The following is a 22,524-nucleotide window of genomic DNA, read 5'->3' as shown; positions in this document are numbered from 1 at the left end:
TGGTGGAAATGCAGAATTGCAATTGAGGTGGTGTAGGTGGCCTTGTGCAATTCACCCTTCGTCCAATGCTGACTCCTGTTGACTTCACTGCTTGCAAGGAGCGCTTCTGTTCTTGGAGATGGCCCAGCTGTGCGTTGATTGCTTTGCTGGGCTAGATCATGGGTAGGCAAACTAAGGCCTGGATCTGGCCCAATCGCCTTCTAAACCCGGCACACAGACGATCCGGGAATCAGGGTGTTTTTACATTGAGTAGAATGTGTCCTTTTATTCAAAATGCATCTCTGGGTTATTTGTGGGGCATAGGAATTCATTTTTATTTTTATTTTCAAAATATAGTCCGGCCCCCCACAAGGTCTGAGGGACAGTGGACCGGCCCCTGCTGAAAAAGTTTGCTGACCCCTGGCCTAGATCATGGGAACCCCCATGTCAGATGAAGATAACCTAGAGAAAGGGGAGCTTTGCTGCAGTTCTAAACTGCTGATATGTGCTGCATAGCCTGGCCAGAATGAGATATATTGTAATTTTCTGTCTGTAAGACGCCCCTTGTATAAGACTGTTTTTGCAGACTCAAATTTAAGAAAATGCGGGGAGAAGGCACAGAGGGGGGATTGCCAAAAATAGCTCACCCCACATGTCCAAAACTCTGCCTTGTCTGTCCCCTCACCAGCAGAAGCGGCCTATCACCCGCCCAATTGCCGCAACGTCAGCAACACCAGCCATTGACGCAGCAACCAATAACACGCCCAATAGCTGCTGAAAGCCATGCCAGCAACCAACCAAACGTCTACCCCATGCACTATCCATGTATAAGAAAAAAACCCTAGTCTTATACATGGAAAAGTACGGTACTTTGCTGCTACATCCCTGGGGCTTTCTGCAGCTGAAAGGAGGGCTTCTGCCATTTGTCTAGTATTATATCCTTGTGTAAAGCAGGGTCTGGTATTCTTAAGATCCTTTGGCCTTTGGCAAAACAGAAAGGTAGCTCTGTTTTTGATACAAATGTCTGAGCACATTTCCGCCTCCACAAAGGGAATGGCTTCCACATGAAGCGTGTGTGGTCCCAACATGGGATGACCTTCTTTGAAGAACCGTAGCTCCCTGGTAGAGCACCTGCTTTGCAAGCAGAAGGTCCCAGCATCTCCCCCTAGCATCTCCAGGTAGGGCTGCAAGACCTCAAGAGGGCCCACCAGCCTCTGGCTCGTTTGTTCTGTGAGTCACCATTTAAATACTGCAGAATGCCACAGAGTAGCACTATACTGGGTGCCCTTGGGCACTGTGGGAAATTAAAAAATCAGCTCCCGGACATCATTGGGGGGCAGTGTTGCTGTCACCACCATGCAGATGCCTAACGATGTCTCAGACCGAAGGAACTTTAGGAACCCAAATCAGACTCATTGGGCCACCCAGCTCAATACTGTCTACAATATCTGGGAGAGGCTTTCAGGCAGGGGGTCTCTTCCATTTCTTCCTGGAGATGCCAGAGGTTGGACTTGGGACCTTCTGCATGAAAAACATGCACAATGCCACTTAGTTGTGGTCTACTTCCAAAGATGAAGTAATATTCTAGTCTCTGTGGTCCTGAAGAGCTGGTTTTAAGTAGAGACCTGGAAAGCTGGCCTTATTCTGAACCAGACTATTGGTCCATCCAGTGCAATATAGTCTACACTGACTGGCAGTGGCTCTCCAGGGTTTTAGGCAGGGGGACTTATCCCAGTCCTGTTTGAAGCTGTTGGGGATTGAATTTAGGGCCTCTGCTTGCAAAGCAGATGCTTACACCAGTGAGCTACAGCCCTCAAACTTTACTCAGGGACATATTGATTCTGAAGCTGGCCATGGCAATTCGCCTACCACCTGGTTCTCTGGTGTGGGATTCCCCACTGTGGATCACCCCACCTTCCCCCCATCTCCCACCAATGGCCCAAACAGGCCAACCAACAGGAACCAGGAAGAGAGACATGGTAGACAAGCAGGAAACCAGACCAATGGGAGAAACTGGATTTGATTGTCACTTTAATCTTGGCTGACCAAGGCATGCACTGTAAAATAGGATGATATTCAAGGCTGGGTTCTTTAACCACATTTATTGTCACTTGTTTGAGTGTCTCCCTCGCCCCTTTCTCTTTAATATATAAAAAAGTAACAGGTTTGGACATTTTTACAATCAGGATTCAGGGTGGGTGGGGTAAACCATAAATATACACCATCAGACCGAGGGAGGCTGGTTGGCAGAACAGCAAAGTCAAGGAAATTTTTCAGCAAGCTTGAAAATGCAAGGAATGCCTCATCTTTTTTGAAGCAGAGTCACAACTTGAACTGGGGAAAAAACCCCCACACCTCTTCCTCCCTTTGCCCCCAATGCCTTCGCCCCCACCCCAATTTAACTAAAACCCCATCCCTGCCAAGGGAATGACTGTGAGAGCACCACAGTAAATAGTGCTGAAATTAACACAAACCAACAGTCGGATTCTCAAGCTGGGTATTTTTTTGCAGTAAATGCAATTTTTATGGGTTCAAATTCCAGCACATATTTTTCTTTAAAAAGCTCCAATGCCTAGGGTTAACAATCATTTAAAACTCTCACCTGTCTACCCGCCCACCCAATTCTGAACGGAGCGAGGGTTAGAGGAAAGTCTGGAAGTCTACAACTCCCATTACCCACCACCACCATGTAACCCCAAGCCGGCTACAGGGGCGGATGGGAATTGTGGACTGACAACCTCTAGCGGGCCAGACTACAACTGGTGGGGCGTCCCTGGCTCTATCCACTTACTCATGAACCAAGACACAGGGGCAAAGGCTCACCTAACCCTTCGCTCCCCAATGTGAAGTGCAATTAGGTGACTCATAGTATCATTCTGAAGCTGCCAGGGTATGAAAGCTGCAGATTCTGGTGAGGGCCAGAACCCCTCCAAAGGCGGTAGAAATGTAAGGACCTTTTTAGGCCCACCTTAGCCGCAAGACTGAGGGCAAATACAAAACATCCAATATTTTCTTACCGGGGGGAGTCCTTCACCAAACTCTTCTCACTCCAACCCCAGACCTCCTGATGTCACTGGCAACTTGCACAGGAGGTTCACCCACGCATGCCCATCTGTGGCAAGTTGAAATGAAAGACACACACAAGGGTATAAACGGCAACATATTGCCTGATGCAAAACACCCTTTAAATTAATAAAACAAAATAAAGTAAGATGAGCTGCACAGTATTACACTGGAAGATTCTGCAGAGAAGGTTGGGGCCAGGTGAGTAGTCTGCTTTTGCCCAGTGGATTTCCTCCTCCCAATTTCATTCACAGGACAAGGAAAGAGAAAGAAGCCTCTGCCTCAATAGATATCAAAGCCATTGGCTACAGTTAACAAACTGAAAAGCAAAAGTCATTCCCAAATCCTGGGCAGGCAAGTCAGGAGTCCACATCTTGAGCCCAACTTTCAACAAATTGCTTTCAAGATTATTTGGCATCAAGAAAAAAAAAACTGCTCTGTTTAGGCCCCCTTATATTATATTAAAAAAGAGAGAATGTGAGCTGGTTTGGATTTAACAATCCTAATTTGCTAAACCAGCAGTTCATCATTGTTTCTTTAAACTAGGCTTGGGGAATTTTTGGCCCTGTAGATGTTGCTGAACTACAGTTCCCCTCATCCCTGGCCACGCTTGCTGGAGCTGATGAGAACTGTCTTCAGCAACATCAGGAGACCCCAAAGTTCCCCATGCCTGCTTCGAAACCCAAAGCTTCCTGTTGACTCCAAAATGTTGTGGTTTAATCCTTGGGCTCCAAATTTGATGTAAAAAACCAGGATTAAATCCTGGCCACAGTAATATTCCAGCTGCAACAAGAAACTCTGGTCTAAAATAACCATGATGGAAGGGTCAAAGGCACAGGAGTGAGCAAGTGGGCACAACACTCATTGCCGGGCCAGTAAAGTTTTATCAAACCAGGATCATTATCTCTGAGCTGGCCCCCATGTCAGCCGCAGCTCCTGTGAAGGTGACCTGTAGCCAAGGAGATGCTTGCTTGTTGCTCAGACCAAGAACCCAGTGTGACCCGGAAGCTGTTTTATGTAAGGTGAAGACGCTGGCCTGAGGTGGTTGATTTCAGGTGCCACAGTGGGTTAGCAGAATGAGATGGACAGATATGACTCATTTGGGGATGAGAAAATCCATTGGGAAGTTCTTCTGCAGAAGCATCAATGAAATAAATGGAAGATGCGAAAGAGTGTTCTGATGCAGGTCTCTCCAACCTACTTAATTTGAGGCAGCTTTTCAACTGTTTTGCCCCAACTGGATGGTGCAACAGCTCCTCATAGATGTGCCCTCCCACCCCAAGTTCTCACTTTGGTTTTAGACACCACCCCCATCTCAGCCTGATGCTTCCAGACAGCCAAGTATTTTGTTGGTTTTGTTTTCCTTTACGCGTTGCTTAGCACTTTGAAGTTTCTTCTTAAAAACCCCACGGGCCACTCAGTCATGCATCCAAAGAAAAAGGAAAGGAAACTGATGATGTTGCCTAGAGGTTCGTATTTACAGACGGTCTCATTTTCTACATGTTTACTGCATTAACAGCTAGTACCATCGCTACAATAAGGGCCCCCATAGCGAGTACAAGGGGGTGGATGTCACAGAACCTCAACAATTCCAGATTTCCTGAGTCAAATAAGAGTAAAGAGATTCCAGGTGAATTTGGGGAAGATCCAGGTGAATTTGGGGAAGATCCAGGTGAATTTGGAGAAGATCCAGGTGAGTTTGGGGAAGATCCAGGTGAATTTGGAGAAGATCCAGGTGAATTTGGAGAAGATCTAGGTGAGTTTGGAGAAGATCTAGGTGAATTTGGAGAAGATCCAGGTGAGTTTGGGGAAGATCCAGGTGAATTTGGGGAAGATCCAGGTGAATTTGGAGAAGATCTAGGTGAATTTGGAGAAGATCCGGGTGAGTTTGGGGAAGATCTAGGTGAATTGGGAGAAGATCCAGGTGAATTTGGAGAAGACCCAGGTGAGTTTGGAGAAGACCCAGGTGAGTTTGGAGAAGATCCAGGTGAGTTTGGGGAAGATCCAGGTGAATTTGGAGAAGATCCAGGTGAGTTTGGAGAAGATCCAGGTGAGTTTGGGGAAGATCCAGGTGAATTTGGAGAAGATCTAGGTGAATTTGGAGAAGATCCAGGTGAGTTTGGGGAAGATCCAGGTGAATTTGGAGAAGATCCAGGTGAGTTTGGAGAAGATCTAGGTGAATTTGGAGAAGATCCAGGTGAGTTTGGGGAAGATCCAGGTGAATTTGGAGAAGATCCAGGTGAATTTGGAGAAGATCTAGGTGAATTGGGAGAAGATCCAGGTGAGTTTGGGGAAGATCCAGGTGAATTTGGAGAAGACCCAGGTGAGTTTGGAGAAGATCCAGGTGAGTTTGGGGAAGATCCAGGTGAATTTGGAGAAGATCCAGGTGAGTTTGGGGAAGATCCAGGTGAATTTGGAGAAGATCTAGGTGAATTGGGAGAAGATCCAGGTGAGTTTGGGGAAGATCCAGGTGAATTTGGAGAAGACCCAGGTGAGTTTGGAGAAGATCCAGGTGAGTTTGGGGAAGATCCAGGTGAATTTGGAGAAGATCCAGGTGAGTTTGGGGAAGATCCAGGTGAATTTGGAGAAGATCCAGGTGAATTTGGAGAAGATCCAGGTGAATTTGGGGAAGCGGTGACAGTGGTGGACATACTGTCCAGAGGGCAGCTGCCCATCTTGTTCCTTTTCCACATTGGTGATGGGGGCCATTTGATTGATTAAATATCCCTGTAAACATGTAAGACTTTGCAAGGGTAGAATGTTACTTCACTCTTTTTTCCTTTTTTCTTTTCCTCCCAGTGTCTGTGGGTGGGGAAGTATTGTGAAAAATGGTTCTCCTCGGTTATGACCTTGATGGCAACTCATTTTTCATCCCTCACACATGCTAAATGCCCATTGGGCGAGACCATGGGCACATCAATACATGGCTCAACGCAAGATGCAGCAACTTCGCTTCTCTCTCGTCGTGTTGCAGTGCGAGGAGCGCAAGAAAAAAAAAGTTCAGATTTGGCAAAAGTGGGAACACTCTGGCACTAAAAAAACAAACAAACCCTGACCCCTTTTCCTGTGTGCTCCCTTTTCAGGCAGAAAAGCTCATCTATGGCACTGAGGAAGGAGAGCAGGACGCTGCTTTGGTGACTCTCCCCTGCGGCCTGATGGGAAGGGAGCCCACAGCTCCGCTGAGACAACTCAACCCCTGGGCTGGGCCCAGGAGGGGAGGAGGTGGGGGGATATGGCCCGGTCACAGGTCCAAGTCTCATAGCTGCCGTCTGTGCAGGCGCCCAGCGATCCTTTTGCCCATGGCCTTCATTAGCTTCCCCTCTAGGTTTTCTCCTCCCTGTCTGTCTTCCGCCTTGTGATGTTTCGAGGCTTGATTTTGAGCGAAAGTTCCCACAAGGCCTCCTCCGCCAGGTGGTCGCTGAAGTCATTGAAAAATGAGATGATGTCATCATTCCGTTTGATGTCGTAATGCCTGCAGCAATGAGAGAGAGAGAGAGAGAGAGAGAGAGAGAGAGAGAGAGAGAGAGAGAGATGTTTTATAACAGAAAGTGCCGCTTTATTCAGGACTGCCCCCTAGCTGGAACCCAAAAGAATGCAATGTTCAATTCACTGCCTCCCCACCCCAAAAGGCAAGGCTCACTGATATAACCAGAACATAAAAATTCTGCAAGCCAAGCATCCAAAATCCTGTGCTAAGAGAAGTCAGATACTGCGGTCTGTATAAATTGGACAGATTCACCTAATTCCCCCTCCTCCACTATCTTCCTTGGCTGCTTCTGAGGGTGCAGTAATTGTCTCCAAATGGTTAGGCTAAAATTAAAAGCTGGTTGGTTCTCTCCCTGCCCAGCAATATCCTGTACAAGGCTACTACAGACATAATCCCGTAAATGTCCACAACACGACAAGCAGCCCGGTGCATGGGGAACGCGGCACCCCTCACACATCAAGAGGTACCGTATTTTTCGTCCCATAGGACGCTCTGTCCCATAGGACGCACCTAGTTTTTTTGGGGGGAAATAAAGGAAAAATTTCCAAAACCAGGTCGGGGAAACAGAACCAGGTCGAGGAACAGCGGGATGGCGGCGCTGCGCCTCCCTGCTGTCCCCCGAGCTTGTGGGGCTGGCCGATGTCTGCCCGGCACGAGGGGCGCTCTGCTTCAGGGTGTCTCTCGCGCCGGGCGGCAGGCTGCTATCCGCAGCATGGGGGGCCCTGCGGGGAACTCCTGCAGGGCTCCCCACGCTGCGGATGTCTGCCCGGTGCAAGGGGCGCTCTGCTTCAGCGAAAGCCTGCACTTGCCCCATAGGACGCACCCAGATTTCCCCTTCATTTTTGGAGGGGAAAAGGTGCGTCCTATAGGGTGAAAAATACAGTATTTCCTGTCTTCCAATATACATGCAGGTCCTGCTTACCAGCCACAATGCATTTCCTGGAAATTGTTTGTTAGGCAAGTGTTTGCACAACAAGTCCATGATTTCCATTGATTCTTATGGGAACATTTCTAACCCATGATCTCTCTCTCCCCCCTCCCACCATGGCTTCTTCCTTAAATGGCTGCAGTCAACCAGCAAAGAGACAAAAGAAAAACTCTCCTGCTGTCTGATTTGTCCAACCTCTCTCCCTGTCTCCATGGCTTTTGCCTGAAAATGGCTGTTGGTGACCAGCAGCAAAGTTGTAGCTAATAGTTTCTGGCTTTAATCGAGTGGACAGTGAAGTGAAGTGTAACTCTCCACCCCCCACCCTTTCATAAAATGCCAGTTTAGACAAGTTTCATGCTCTTTGCTATAGTCACACATCGCATGCTCCTGGTCCTCAAGTGTTCATAGGTGTGCACAATGCAAGAGAGCAGTGGGTACCACTTACACTTGCTGGAAGCACCTCATGCTGTCCAGGATGTTGAACTGCTGCCAGCGCTTGGAGAAGTTGACTTTGCCATCAATGTAGTCTGGATTCCCCAAGTGGACAAAGGTCAAGTCTTGCAGTATGAGACCTCTGGAGAGAAAGAGGTGTGGAAAATGAAGATGAAGGCCTTCTGTTATGGTTTGAAATGACAAATGTGTTCACAGAGGTTTATTAATATCTCTGGGTCCGATCCAGAGGGCAGGACTTCAGTTACAGGAGGGTAGATTCCTGGTGAACACCAGGAGAAATGTCCTGATGGGAAGAGCAGTTTTAAAAGGGAAATGTTGACCTAAAGCAGGCGTGGGGAGCCTTTGGCCCTCTGGATGTTGCTGAACTACAACGCCTATGATCCCTGGCCATGCTTACTCGGTCTGATGGGATCTCTGCTCCTGACCTGGAGGGATAGTGGTCTCTCATTTGCTGTGAGAGATTTGGCCAGCCATCTGTTGGTGATGACCTTCCTCTGGACTTCCCCAAACTGAGCAGCAGGTGAGGTGGACCAGATGGATTGCAAGACTCCCCTTGCAGCCAGCAGTGAAACCCCAGAGAATGTTTGTCTGTGTGAGCTACTCACAAGTAAGGTATGCAAGGCGGCTCCACCTCTGAGAGGGCAGCTCGGTATGCCCGGAAGGAGGAAGAACTGTCAATCAGAGTGCAATACTCAGCCAGACCCTGGCAGGAGACACAAAACATGAAGACATAGCATGAATTGTTTTGAGAGACTGAACACATTTGGATGCTCCACAAATCCAGGTGGGTCGGAGGCAAAAGATGCACCTCTCTGTATTCTGCTACGGGACACAGAAGAATCTAGCACCTCAAGAACCTCATTCCTGGCAAAGAGCAATAAAAACGAAAAAGCAAGTGGCTACTAGCTCTCATGGTTGTGGTGAAAAACTGAAGGGCACGCACTTTACTACACAGTGTTTCCCATCAACAGCTGATGACTGGTGGCAGCTCGTCTTGTTACTGCAATCCACTGGAAAGAAACTCAAGAGCTTGCACTAGACAAGGGATACCACCTTTTATGGAATATTGAGATTATACAGGAGAAATCATGCACATTCCAAAATATTGACAAGGAGGATTATCAGCACCAGACTGTTTTCAAATGGTGTGAACTCTTTTATTTCTTACACAGCGAGTGAAACTTTCTCTTCACAACTGTCTGCTCAAGTTTGGGATATTTGGAATTACATCTGACTGTAATATGCTGTGTTCTTCTCTTTCATGTATACTGAAATTGTGGTGATCCAAATGTTTAATGTTTGGTTTGTTGTTTTATAATGTGGATGGCAGGAACAGGGAAGTTGCTTAATTTGTTTTTTTTTTTAATTATGGTTTCCTCCCTTCTTCCCCCACCTCACTCCTTCTTTCTCCCCTCTTTCTTTTTCCGTTTTGCTCTTCTCTTTTGCTATGCTCCTGTTGTCATTTTTTATGTACCGTCACTGTTGAAAATACTATAAGAAGCTATTTACCAAAAAACAAACAAACCCAAAATGAGTTGACAACTGGCAGCAGAAGGCATTGAGTGGTTCCTTTGAAAAGCACTGCCTTTAAGGCAAGGTGTACATGTTAGCCAATGCAGTACCCTCCAGATGTGGTTGGGCTACAGCTTCTGTCATCCCTGGCTGGCTAGGCCTGATGGGGTGGTGGTGGAGTCTAACAACATCTGGAAGGTTTTGTTCATACAAAACATCTTCATCTGCTTCAAGGAGCAAAGACTGAGCTAAAAGTACCAGGGAAGAGCAAAGCGGGAGTGAGCTCCTCTGTGGTATGCAGAGTGTGGCTTCTGAATTTGGCTAGACAGCTGACTTTACCTTTTGCAATCCCACACAGAGAAATATTAGTAGAGTAAAAATAGCAAAGTTGCTTATTTTAGGAAGTGCATTAACTTGGACAGAAAAGATTGTAGTTTTATGCTAACTAACTAGTCAAGAGGAAACAAAGGCAGCCATGCTTGCTCTTTGTTCTTTCTAGTGCTGGACTTTTAACTTTTGGAAACATAGGACGAAAACATTTTTGAAAAGATATATATTGAAAAACCGACCTCTGAGGTTTGTTTCTGCCACTCGAGCCTCCGGATGGGTGCTGAATCCAGGGCAGAGAGTATAGCCAAGTAGGAGTTGAAGTTGTTGAGCTTTCGTAAGTGCTGGAGCAAAACGGAAAAAAGAGGACGAAGGGTTGGAGGTGTTCCAAGGTGTTCTGGGGTGGGGGGAGAAGGTGGCAGTGTGGCATAGTAGTTAGAATGCTGGGCTTGGGCCTTGGGGAGACCAGGATTCAAATCCCCACTTGGGCAGGAAGCTCACTGGGTGGCCTTGGGGCAGTCACTGTGCTGCTTAGCCAACTATAAGGTTATCCTCACAATGCTGTTGTGGGGATAAAATGGGGAGGGGGCAAACCACGCATGCTCCTTGGAGGAAAGGTGGGATATAAACACATGAAACAAAATGAAATGAAAGGCCACTTGTCAGGGCAAAGGGTTGGGCTGTGGGCAGATGTAGAACTTCCTGGAATCTGGTAACACCTTAGTCCTGGAACTGTGGATCAGGTGAGTCTGCTTTGGAATTTGGACCTGCCAAAATTCACAAAGCATCTCTAGTCTGACCCACACAGGTGTATCCCTAGATCGGGCTTCAGCCTTAGGCTGTGACATCACTGAGGTTCAAACCTCCAAGTCTCTGGGCACTCACAATGATGGTGGTGGTGGTAATAGCAACCCTTTGCAGGACTTACCTTCATGATCTTTATAAACTTCAGGAGCAACCTCTCTCGGTCCTGGGCTTTCTCCTGCTGCATAATTATTGAGCGGACCCTGTGAGTTTGCAGATTGGGAGAGATGCAACAACGCAGCCATCAGGATTAAACAGTTCAAGCAGGTTTCTGATCCAGGAATCCCTGCTGAGCTGCTAAGCGCTGGCTGAAGCACCAGTAATGTTGGCTTCCTGATTCATCTTGGCTGGTAGTCCTGGAAGACCTGCCCCCTGCCTTGCAGGTCTTTTTCCACCTGGCCTGGGAGGGCAGCGTCCTGACTGTCTCCAGCTACAAAAGCTGAGGCTGTGGAACAGAATCTTGGGCTGGGGTGCCATTTAGGGTGTTTGTTGGGGATGGGATTGTTGCTGGCGTTGCTGTTAATTTTTTGGCTCTTATGATTCTATGTGGAAATTGTTAAATTTGGTTGTTTTGTTTACTGTTTGTTTTTGGTGTTTTGTTTATTGTTTAAAATGATTGCTCTCTTGCGCAAAAAGCTTTCCTCTCTCTTTCTCAATGACCAAGAAACATGTGCACCTCCTACACACAGGAACTAATCTGCAGCACTCACTTTCAGAACAGCAGACAGTGGAACACATTTCTTGACGTTTGTGAATCAGTGCATTACATTTTTCCTAGCAGGGATCCCAATGTCAGCCTTGTCCTATTTCCCACCACCACCCCAAAACCTGGCAGGATGAGGAAGGCTATGTCGTCCCTAGCAACCTTTCCTGAGGACTAGTAGATTGTGCTAACTCAAAAGGCGGGTTGATTGGTGAGAGGGGAAAAGGCAATTTCTAAGGGAAGGGCTCAACATTATATGAAGAATCAAATGAGGAATCAGAAATTCTTTTTCCTGTTCCCTTCTTTCTTTTTTCCTTTTTCCTGTAAGCTTTCTCTACCTTCCTGTCCCTTTCTTGTTCTTCTTTCCTGGCCTGTGTTTTTATTTAGATTAGCTTTGATAAAAAAATATTTGATATTAATTTTTGTATTCCTTTTTTCCAAATTTTAATAAAAATTATTCAAAAAGAAAAGAAGTATTGTCTACACTGGCTGGCAGCTGCTCTCTTGGGTTTCAGAAGAGGGACTTTCCCATACCTTCAGATACTGTCGACTGAACCTGGATTCTTCTGCATGTAAAGCAGACACTCTGTTGCTGAGATATGAACATCAGCCTGGGGCCCTCCAGCTGTTTTGAACTACAACTCCCATCAGCCCCAGGCAGCAGGGGCTGATGGGAGATGTAGTCCAAGGCATCTATAGGGCACCTAACTGGTGATGGCTAGTCTACACTAATTGGCAGTGACCCTCCAGGACAGGATTTCAGACAGAACTCTTTCCCTATCTGAAGACGCTGGGGATCAAATATAAGATCATCTATGTGCAAAGTGCAGGCTCCACCACCAGAGCTATGTTCTTTCTCTCAAATTAATACAGGTGTGGGAGGATGCAAAGTGCTATGGTGGGAGGGTATGAACAAGCCGGATTCGATTTCATGGGGAGGAGGATGTTTTGCCTGGAGATCACATATAGCATGGCCTGGTGTAGTGGTCAGAATGCTGGAATGTTGGCCAGTCACTAGCCTACCTCACAGGACTGTTGTGAAGATAAAATATAGGAAAGGAGAGGAAGAACTGTGTAGGCGACCTTGCATTCAGAAAGGTGAACTGTAGTAAACAGATAAACAACACTTCATGGCGCTACTCTGAATAAAAATGAACCTCTTAGACCTCCAAAGCCTGCCTCTTGTCAAAAAATGTGAGCCACAAACCAGGGACTTCCTTTGTGCATTGCTCAGAACCGCAGCCCTTCCTGTGATCCCTCAAAATACACACACCCTCTTGTCATCAATGCAGCTTCCCCTCCCAACAAAATTTGCAACTCTGAAACCAGACAGGAAGTGAGATTTGTTGCTTTTTTGTCTTTCTTACCAGTAGGACATGTTATTAAAGTGCTCGGTGAATTGTGTCAAGTTGGGGCTTTTCTCTTCATTCTGCTCTTTTGCCCAAAGCAGAACTTCAGGGATCTGCAAAGGAAAAAAAAAAAGGTGACAAAAGGGACAAAAGTTAATTGTCCCTTTTGCCACTGAAAACACAGATACGTCCAGGGAAGGGAGGGCTTCCTCTTGACACTGAGAGCTGCCCAAGCTGCACTGTCAAAATGTCTATGCGTGCAACTGCTTACTTGTTTTATAAATATTCAGGAATCTAGTAGGACAGTTCCAACTATACATAAAATGGTTTGGTCTTTCAAAGGTAAAAACAGGATCAGTTGAAGAATGGATAGATGAATGAAGAAAAATGAAATGCAAATCCAATTCATGGAGTCAACGGTTTTGATGACAGGTTATAGGAACAACAACAATGAATGCTGTAAAGGGAACATTAGTACTGTATTTTACAGTAGATTGCATGTTATGTTAAGTGGAAGATTCTTAATTCTATATGTAGAATAGGACATGTGCTTTAAAGAAATGGAATCTGAATCTGAAATCCAGCTCACAGCGAGAGGAAGGCTAATTTATATTAATACTTTAATCAATATTACTTTTGCAATAGTTTGGTATGGGTAATAATAATAATAATAATAATAAGAAGAAGAAGAAGAAGAAAATATATTTAAAAAAGAAAACTGTGTGTGTGTATTAAAAAGCTGCATCCCGCCCTGGAAAAGTTGTTTGGGAGGGAGGCCAGCACACATCACATCTGCACCATATATTTAAAGCACATCTATCCCATGTTAACAGTCTTGTGATTCCCCAAAGCATTCTTGGAAACAGTAGCTTAGCCCTTTCAGAGCTATAATTCCCAGCACCCTTAACAAACAACAGTGCCCAGGATTCTTCGGGAGAAGCCATGTGTTTTAAATGTTTTAAGTGTGAATGTGACCCCAGGAACCAGAAAACTGCGGAGTTAGCAGGCAGCCACCTATGAGTGGCGCTTTGGGCTAACAGGAGCCTTTCACCTCTTCACAAAATGTATTTCTTGTGGGACAGTGGCTGTTCTCCCTCTAAGTACGGTTTAGGTGCTTCTTCTACAAGAATACAGGCTAGCTCTGACATGTTGTTTGGAATACCTCAATTTTATAAAAGAGCTCTGCATCCAGGAGGGTCAGTTGTTCTGCTATCTCATGGCTGTGGAAATCGTGGAGGGTCCCTGGTCTGGACAAGGAAAGAATGAAAAAGGTGATGCACAAACTCTGGAGTGTCTTAGTTTGCTCTTCCTTTTTAAGCCTCCCCAAGTTTCAATTCATTTTAGTTGCAGAGGGAGGTTTGCACACGTATGGTGACATCTCAGAAACTAGTAAGATAGGATAAATATATAGGTGCTGCCCCCAGCTTCCTGAACTTTTTTAGCAGGTTCCCACTCAATGGGACTGCTTTCCTGTTGACCTAAAAGTACTCCAGAGTAGTGAGGAAAAGAAATCATACACAATAATGTGGGCACCTAGAAGCACTTCAAGTGTGGTACAATTCACTCCAACGAACTGCAAGTATTGCATTCTACTTTGGCACTGAATACTTGCAAGAAATTATATATGAATTAAAGCAATTTGAACCTTGCAAGTGCCAGACGTTTTGCAAAAGATATTTGAGCAAATATACTTCACAAAGACTTTGGGATCCTTGGCTTGGGATTGGGTTCCCCCCTACTTTTGAGGTCAGAGACCAAAAACAGCACCATCTCACCTGGCTGCCACCCATCGAGCCGCAAGAGGTTTGATCGAGTTGGTGTATCGCAGCATTTTCTTCTGATCCACTTTGTCAAGGATGTTTTTGCGCAGGACTCTGGCAAGGCTGAGCTCCCCATTGCAGACCAAGCGGAACACAAGGTCCATGAGCAGCTTGAGGATCTCCTCTGTCAGCTCCACCAAACTGAGAAAGAAAATGTGTGAGAAACCCAGGGCAAGTCCCCTTCAGCCAGTATATATGTACATGTGCTGCACTCACCCACACCATTTATAACCAGTGATTTCTACCACAAAAAGCTGTCTAAAAAGACATGGCACGCGAGGGAAAGAGAGGAGGAAAAATATAAGCACAAGGTCCTGAATTTACAGCCAATATCAGAGGCAGACTTTGGGGGGGGGGAAATTGAAGGGGAAAAAATATATCAGAGGCTGACTTGCTTTCAATAAAGAGCAAAAATACTTCCCCTCACCCCCAACATCAGATCCAGGAGCAGAGCTGGCGACAATCTCTAGGCTGGCTCCTGCCATGGTCATATTTAATGAAAACTCTTCATTCTGATGATGTGAGTTTTCGCTTATTTTTTAAAAGGCACAAAAACCAGCTGCTAGTCCTCATGATCACAGCAGAAAAAGTTCTGTTTTCTGCATCTGTTATGAAGCATGGTGCCACTTAGGAAAGCAGCTGCTCTTATCATCTGCCCCAAAATCTGTGCTGTGAAGCAGCTAAATGGTGCAGATCTAATAACTTCTCTATTGTCTTAATGCATGTTTAATGCTTTGAAAAATACATAAAGACCAGCAGTAGTGGTGATTGGGTTGCAGTAGTTTCTCATCAGCACAAACTGTAGGGACTTCTGTCCATTGCCCTGGGTAACCTTGCAAAGGGAGTGAGGATAAATCTCTTCCATGTGGTGCAATGATTGGCATTTCAGATCCATGCAACTGTGATTAGAAAGTGAGAAAAAACTCGCTCACCACAGCTCATCCACAACTCGGACCAGGACGAAGAAGGTGTTCTTGCTTACTCGCTTCTTGAAGGTGTCTGGACAGTGGCAGAATTTCTCATATGTTGAGGGGCAAGTTAAAGGACTAACATGACATAGCTGAGTTGCAGGGACCAAACCAATGCAGAACACCTTAAGGCACCTTACAGTGAACCCTCCAGTTGTGAACCTGGGTGAGCAGCCTCAGGGAGAAGTATTAAACTCAAGCATCACCAACCTGTTGCCAGTCCAGATGACACAAGACTACAACTCCCATCACCCCTGGACATGCTGGCAGGGGATAATGGGAGCTGGAGTCTAGCAACATCTGGAGGGCCAAGTGATCCCAATTCCTGGGCTGCAGCAGGCTAAGAAGAAACAGTTACATGTATCTTCCTGGTTCCAGGATAACTCTGCCCACCTAGGAAACCTGTTTGGTTCTCCCTGGCCCGGCTTGGCTGTAAATGCTCCCAGGTAAGGTCAAATCCAGCTTCTCCCAAAGAGCTCAAAGACCCCATTCCACTAAGACTCGTACCCAGAGCTCCTGGCTGACATGCCGGGATTCACATGCACCCAAGGACACTGCAAAAATAATAGCCAGTTGCTAGTCGTCATAATTACAAAAGAAAAGCTCAGCAGTCCGTTGGCCATCCCTATTCCCAAGGCACAGTGCTGCTTCCAGAGTGGCTGGGGAAACTCAGTCAGATGGATGGGGTATAAATATTCTTATTCTTATTCTTACTACTACTACTACTATTCCAAAGCTTCTGCTTCTCATTCAGCTTGAAACCTATAAGGCAAATCAGATTTAAAAGCACAGTTCTAATAACCCTCAGCCCTGAGAGGTGTCACAGAAAGAAAGGAGATGCAGAAATAAAAGTGAACAGGGGCTTCTCTCTCTCTCACACAGACACACACACACACACACACACACACACACACACAGCTTCATTCCTGCCTTCTGCCTGAGAGGAGAATGCTGCTGCTCTCACTCCAGGCACGCCTGGAAGAAGCGGACCATTTGGATCCCTTCCAGTCGGGATTCAGGCCTCATCATGGGACTGAAACTGCCTTGGTCACACTGGTTGATGATCTCTGGCGGGCTAGGGACAAAGGTGAGAGCTGTTTCCTAGTTCTGCTGGATCTCTCAGCGGCGTTTGATACCATCGACCATAATATCCTTCTGGACCGTCTTGAGGGGCTGGGAGCTGGGGGCACTGTCATACAGTGGTTCCGCTCCTTCCTCCTGGGCCGTGTTCAGAAAGTGGTGGTGGGGGATGAGTGTTCAGACCCCTGGGCTCTCACTTGTGGGGTGCCTCAGGGTTCTGTCCTCTCCCCCATGCTTTTCAACATTTACATGCAGCCACTGGGAGAGATCATCAGGAGGTTTGGGCTGGGTGTTCATCAGTATGCGGATGATACCCAGCTCTACCTCTCTTTTAAATCAGAACCAGTGAAGGCGGTGAAGGTCCTGTGTGAGTGTCTGGAAGCGGTTGGAGGATGGATGGCGGCTAACAGATTGAGGTTGAATCCTGACAAGACAGAAGTACTGTTTTTGGGGGACAGGAGGCGGGCAGGTGTGGAAGATTCCCTGGTCCTGAATGGGGTAACTGTGCCCCTGAAGGACCAAGTGCACAGCCTGGGAGTCATTTTGGACTCACAGCTGTCCATGGAGGCACAGGTCAAATCTGTATCCAGGGCAGCTGTTTACCAGCTCCATCTGGTACGTAGGCTGAGACCCTATCTGCCTGCAGACTGTCTCGCCAGAGTGGTACATGCTCTGGTTATCTCCTGCTTGGACTACTGCAATGCGCTCTACGTGGGGCTACCTTTGAAGGTGACCCGGAAACTACAACTAATCCAGAATGCGGCAGCTAGACTGGTGACTGGGAGCGGCCGCCGAGACCATATAACACCGGTCTTGAAAGACCTACATTGGCTCCCAGTACGTTTCCGAGCACAATTCAAAGTGTTGGTGCTGACCTTTAAAGCCCTAAATGGCCTCGGTCCAGTATATCTGAAGGAGCGTCTCCTCCCCCATCGTTCTGCCCGGACACTGAGGTCCAGCTCCGAGGGCCTCCTGGCGGTTCCCTCACTGCGAGAGGCCAAGTTACAGGGAACCAGGCAGAGGGCCTTCTCAGTAGTGGCGTCCGCCCTGTGGAACGCCCTCCCATCAGATGTCAAAACGATAAACATCTACCTGACATTCAGAAGACATCTGAAGGCAGCCCTGTTCAGGGAAGTTTTTAATAGGTGACATTTTAGTGTATCTTTCATCTTTGTTGGAAGCCGCCCAGAGTGGCTGGGGAAACCCAGCCAGATGGGCGGGGTACAAATAATAAATTATTATTATTATTATTATTATTACTCCTGCCTGTGCAGATGGGAGCATAGATTTATAGCTTCTGGCCACGAGCAAAGGATTTCCACCGACAGCTGGGAGGAGGGCAGTGCAGAGGCTGCTGCGTCACATTAATCAGCAGCAGCAGGGGCCATTTCTTGGCAGCAGGTGGCAGTGATGAGCCAGGTGTGGCACCATGCCTCTGGAACACGCTGGCACACGACCGGCAAAGCCACAAGGCCTGTGCGCTCAAGTGGAGAACGTGGGTGGTTTAGAAAAATATATCGCCCTAGGACAAAGGCAGAAAGGATGGCATTCTGCAACACTAAGGGAAGGCATCACTCCCTTTGTGTGCAGTGGAAGGGAAGGTGGGGAGAGGAGAATGAGAGACACAAAACCACTACCGTTGCAGAAAGATTGAGGGCAGGGAGCCATTTGCAGCCCAAGGACCATATTCCCTAATGGGATACCTTGTGGGGGCCACACAGGAGGGCCAGTGGCAAGAATGGGCAGAGGAATGGATGTAAAATTTATCTTTGTACATTAGGCAAGTTCCTACACACACACACACACATGCGCGTGCACACACACACAACACTCTACCCTCCAACCAGGCAAGCAAGAGGCACTATCAGAGTTCAAGGATGCATTCCAGCTTGGCAAAAGAACTCAGATTTTGTTGCAAGGCCAGTGAGAGATGTATGTGTGTGTCCTGAAGAGAAGAGTTGTGACCTGGAGATAGTTCCAAAGGTCAGACAAGAGAGGCCTGAAGGGCTTCATTTGGTCCCCAGAACTGAAGAAGATGGTTGTAGGGAGGAGAGGGATTGGCAAGAACTGCCATCTACTCTGAAACCTTAAAGAGAAACGGTAACCCTTATGAAAGATCCTGATGGATAAATCTGTCAATTCTGGTTACTCTCTGATTTTCGTTTTTAAGGTTCAGATCAACTCATTCCTGCATCTACTTACACATGCCCCCCGCCGAAAAAGTCTGTGTGAAAACTGCAAGCGACTTCCATGCACATTTCTCCTGATATATATGTAGCTCTGTATGCAGGTTCCCTGCTATGGTCCCACTAAGCACTTCTCCTTGAAGCAGGTGGTGGGGAGAGAACGGGTAAGAAGCCTGCACTTCACAGGCTTCTTTAGCCTTTTCTCTGCTTGCTCTCCTGCAGCTCACTTAAAGGAGAAGTTCCTGCCCATCAGCTGACATCACCAGTGAAGACAGTGGGTGGGCTTTATTTGTGGGGAAACTGGTCCCCCTTGGTGCGCCAAGATTGGCCCAAAGGGTGGAGGTTTCCCACCCCCAATCCACCCCCCATTTTCTGTGCCCGCTTTTGGGTTGGAGAGCTGCATCACAAAATTCAGAAAAGTGCAAATTTCAAAATATAGCTGTGTCTCAGCTTGTGAATGTGATGGATGCCTAAGGAGAGAAAACACAACAGCATCCAGGGAGTGGCCACAGTGCAATGGTCCCCTTCTAGCTCAAATGGAAATCTAAATATTCCCTTATTTTTGTCCAAAGACTCCAGTCTTCACAAATTCCTCTTCTTACAACCTGGTTCCTGGGGGGTGGAAGGAGAGAGAAACCTCAAGCTTCTTCACACCACCTTCTTTTGAATCTTTGGGTGCAACTGACAACCCAAAGGAATATAGAAAGCTGCCTTCTACCTAGCTTAGTACTGCCCAGACTGACTGACAGTGGCTCTCCAGGGTTTCAGGCGAGAGGACATTCTCTGGAGAGGATGGAGAATGGACTTGGGACCTTCTGCATGTAAAGCGGGTGCCCTGAGCTATGGCCTTTCCCCTAAAATGAAAGCAAGGATCTGGTCCTCATGTTCCTGAAAAGAAGTTGATTTTAAATAGGAACCTAAGGAACTGCCTAATGCTGAGTCGGACCAATGGTCCATCTAACTAGACAATAGAGTGTCCGGCATCAGTTCTTTAGGATTTCAAGCAGGAGTCTTTTACCTGGAGATGTTGGCGATTGAGACCTTCTGCACGTAAAGCAGATATTCTGCCAATGTGCTACGGAAGGGCCACACTGACACTGTTCTAAACTGACTAGTGGTTCTGCCTCTTGGAAGGCAGACACACTGCACAATTTGGGCAGGGGAGAGAGGGGTGGGGAGATTTGCTGAGTGTTTGAAAGGATATCTGTATTGCAGTTTTTTGATGAGGTCTTCAGGTGTGATGAATGTGCGGTAAGTGGTCAAAAAGGCCTCACAGTACAGCACCAAATCTGTTGAGGACAAAAGAAGGAAGAGAAGAAAAGATAAGACACCTGTCAATCAACAGAACAGCTTTCACCCAATATGGTGCCCTCTCAATGTTTTGGACTACAACGCTCATCCGTCCTACTAAGCATGCCTAAGGGGAAGAATCAAATAGAAACACACGGTCTCTGTTTACCCAGATCATGGTTAGGGGGTCAGGAAGGCAGAGAGAGAATTGGAACACATGACTCTAAGGCACAACCCTAACACCCAAACCACAGTGTTGTTGTTGTTGCTAATAACTGTATCTATTAAATTTCTCACCCACTCTTCATCATGATGCTCCAATACAACTCTCAAAATCAATCAAGACAAGAGATGTTGTAGCAAACAATATCACAGTAAAGAAGGGCAACTTCAGCGTGTTCAGTTGCATGGGAATCTAGTTACCATTCAGTGTGTTGTGTCTTACTCAGAGTAGACCCACAGAAATTGATAAGATGCTTAGGTACATTAACTTCAATGAGCCAATTCTTGAGTGGAACCTAGCTGGGTAGAATGCAGTCAAATTTAATATGTGAGCAGTGCAGAGTCAACTTCGAAGCTCTTACTAAGCAAAAACAACAATCAGAACTGTACTGTAAATGGAAATGACTGACAATATGCAAACAACAAGCCCGCATACCCCAATGAAATCTACAGTGGCCCCACTTGCAGACTGGGAGCTAACACGCTCCCTTCCGCAGATGCACACAACTATAACTGTTGCAGCGAATGTTATCTCTTGTCTGATTGCAGCTAAGCAGAATCCTCCTTTGCGTGTTGCCTCTGATTCAAGGATCCTGCCTGCCCTGATCTGCAAAACGTGACAAGTGATGTGAGGAGTTTTCAGCAAGCCACTCTCACTTCTGTGATACCTTTCCTGTCGGTCTCTGTGGCGTGGACCAAGAGGATGTCGCCCGAACCGCCACGAACATCTGGTCCGTCGTCGCCCTGTATGAGAAGCAAAACAAATGGAGATTGTGCTTCAGGTGGCTCCGCAGGAACTAAGGAAACCTGCTTCACACCAGGTTAGACCACGGGTCCATTTTCAACATTGTCATCTGTGACAAGAAGCTGCCTTATACAGACTCAGTCCATCACCCAAGAGATCAGGACCAACTTCAATCAGATCTCTGGGGTTCAGGTAGGGGGTTTCTCTCAGCTAGGGTTGCCATACTTGGAAGAGCAAAAAAGGGGACGCTATGATGGCCATTCAACGCAAATAAATGCAATTTGTCCCAAATTTCACCCCTGAAAAAGAGGACGTGTCCTGGAAAAAGAGGACACATGGCAACCCTAGCTCTGCCTGAAAACACCAGGAATTGAACCTGGGGCCTTCTGCTTGCGAAGTGAGTTGAGCCCCTGCCTTTGCCTTCTGGGAGACCCTGGTGCCTGAACAGACTAGTAAGCCACACAGAAATTCCTCACGCTGCATGCCGAGTCTTGAGCAGGGGGGTGGGGAGATATTTGGGCTTGCTATCACCCTGGAGGTGACCTCCAGCCCAAACTTGACTTTGTTTTGTCAGACTTAAAGGGAGTGGGCAGACACCTGTGAACTCTTGAGGCTTGTGAGGAGAAGGAAAATCTATGTGTGTGTCACTGGAGGTTACGTGGGGGCCAGTATGAGTGGGCTTTGGTGTATCGTGAGCCAGATCCCACCACCACAAGGAACAATTTGATCAGATCTTCGAGGTGTACATCAAAAGGCTGAGTGAAACAGATTAAGTATAAAGATGTTACTTGGAAAGCCCATGCAGACCCCACAGGGATGCAGTGATTACATTCAGACATTCTGAAGTTACTCATAGATTGCCCATCCTTGCATTAGGCAAGGATGTGTAGGGAGGACCTGTGACCCCACAGATGCCCCCAAACTACAATTTGCATCATCCCTGGCCACTGATCACGCTTGCTGGGGCTGTTGGGAACTGTAGTTCAGCAACAGCTGGAGGATCATAGTTTTCCCACACCTGAATTAGAGGAATGATTTTTTGAGCAGTGGGGGAAGAAGCCACACAGACCTGATTTTAAAGCGTTACATGTGCAAAAGACGTCAAAATGGCGCCTGGCTCTTCATAGAAAAGAACACCAGGAGGGCTGGTGGATGGCTACCAGCATCTATCAGAGAAATTATGTTCATGACACAATCCTTGAGCTATTTCTCTGGCAAGGCTCCTGGAATTCCACTTAAGATATGAGTAATGGCTTCTCCCTGCCTGCTGGCGGATCGTGGCTGGCTAGAGCACTTCTCCTGCCTCCTGCTCAAAAAACACATGCAGCATTGTGCCCACAAATGATCAATCGCTGCTCTCTTCCAGACAGGACCTCTTGACAGTCTGAGAGCTTCAAAGGCCCAGCCTCATTCCCTGGAGCCCCAGGAAAGCAAGTGAGCCAGGCTGCCTGGCAGAGGACCCACTGGGGCTTTCTTTCTTTCTTTCTTTCTTTCTTTCTTTCTTTCTTTCTTTCTTTCTTCCTTTCTTCCTTTCTTTCTTTCTTTCTTTCTTTCTTTCTTTCTTCCTTCCTTCCTTCCTTCCTTCCTTCCTTCCTTCCTCCCTCCCTC

General features: G+C 46.9%; 2 protein-coding genes across 14 annotated transcripts in view; one reads left to right on the top strand and one right to left on the bottom strand.

The window, feature by feature from the left end:
- Nucleotides 1-1,993: 1,993 nt before the first annotated feature.
- RAPGEF1 (Rap guanine nucleotide exchange factor 1) overlaps nt 1,994-22,524 on the bottom strand; it is a 111,134-nt gene continuing 90,603 nt past the window's right edge. For 9 of the 13 annotated variants that reach the window (XM_083596857.1, XM_083596856.1, XM_083596860.1 and 6 more), the window contains 11 exons: nt 20,840-20,915; nt 19,864-19,948; nt 15,358-15,450; nt 14,381-14,566; nt 13,768-13,852; nt 12,624-12,718; nt 10,678-10,756; nt 9,992-10,093; nt 8,516-8,613; nt 7,903-8,031; nt 1,994-6,514 (listed from right to left, as the gene is read on the bottom strand). In XM_083596857.1, the coding sequence (XP_083452983.1) occupies nt 6,364-6,514; nt 7,903-8,031; nt 8,516-8,613; nt 9,992-10,093; nt 10,678-10,756; nt 12,624-12,718; nt 13,768-13,852; nt 14,381-14,566; nt 15,358-15,450; nt 19,864-19,948; nt 20,840-20,915 (1,179 nt within the window). In that variant the 3' untranslated portion in view covers nt 1,994-6,363. The remainder of the gene's footprint in view (nt 6,515-7,902; nt 8,032-8,515; nt 8,614-9,991; nt 10,094-10,677; nt 10,757-12,623; nt 12,719-13,767; nt 13,853-14,380; nt 14,567-15,357; nt 15,451-19,863; nt 19,949-20,839; nt 20,916-22,524) is intronic. The other 4 variants (XR_014543971.1, XR_014543973.1, XR_014543974.1 and 1 more) reach the window with 2 other exon arrangements.
- LOC310754970 (uncharacterized protein) lies at nt 3,963-5,680 on the top strand (the record flags this gene model as incomplete). The annotated part of the gene is made up of 8 exons (XM_083597475.1): nt 3,963-3,986; nt 4,595-4,777; nt 4,820-4,882; nt 5,009-5,092; nt 5,135-5,197; nt 5,261-5,281; nt 5,324-5,449; nt 5,492-5,680. The coding sequence occupies 8 exons, from the start codon at nt 3,963-3,965 to the stop codon at nt 5,678-5,680; spliced, it is 753 nt and encodes a 250-aa protein (XP_083453601.1).

Source organism: Podarcis filfolensis (genome assembly GCF_964270895.1).
Source record: "Podarcis filfolensis genome assembly, chromosome: Z".
In the NCBI taxonomy this organism is placed as follows: domain Eukaryota; kingdom Metazoa; phylum Chordata; class Lepidosauria; order Squamata; family Lacertidae; genus Podarcis; species Podarcis filfolensis.
The sequence above is the reverse complement of the archived record's forward strand: the minus strand, read 5'-3'. Positions and strand labels throughout refer to the sequence as shown.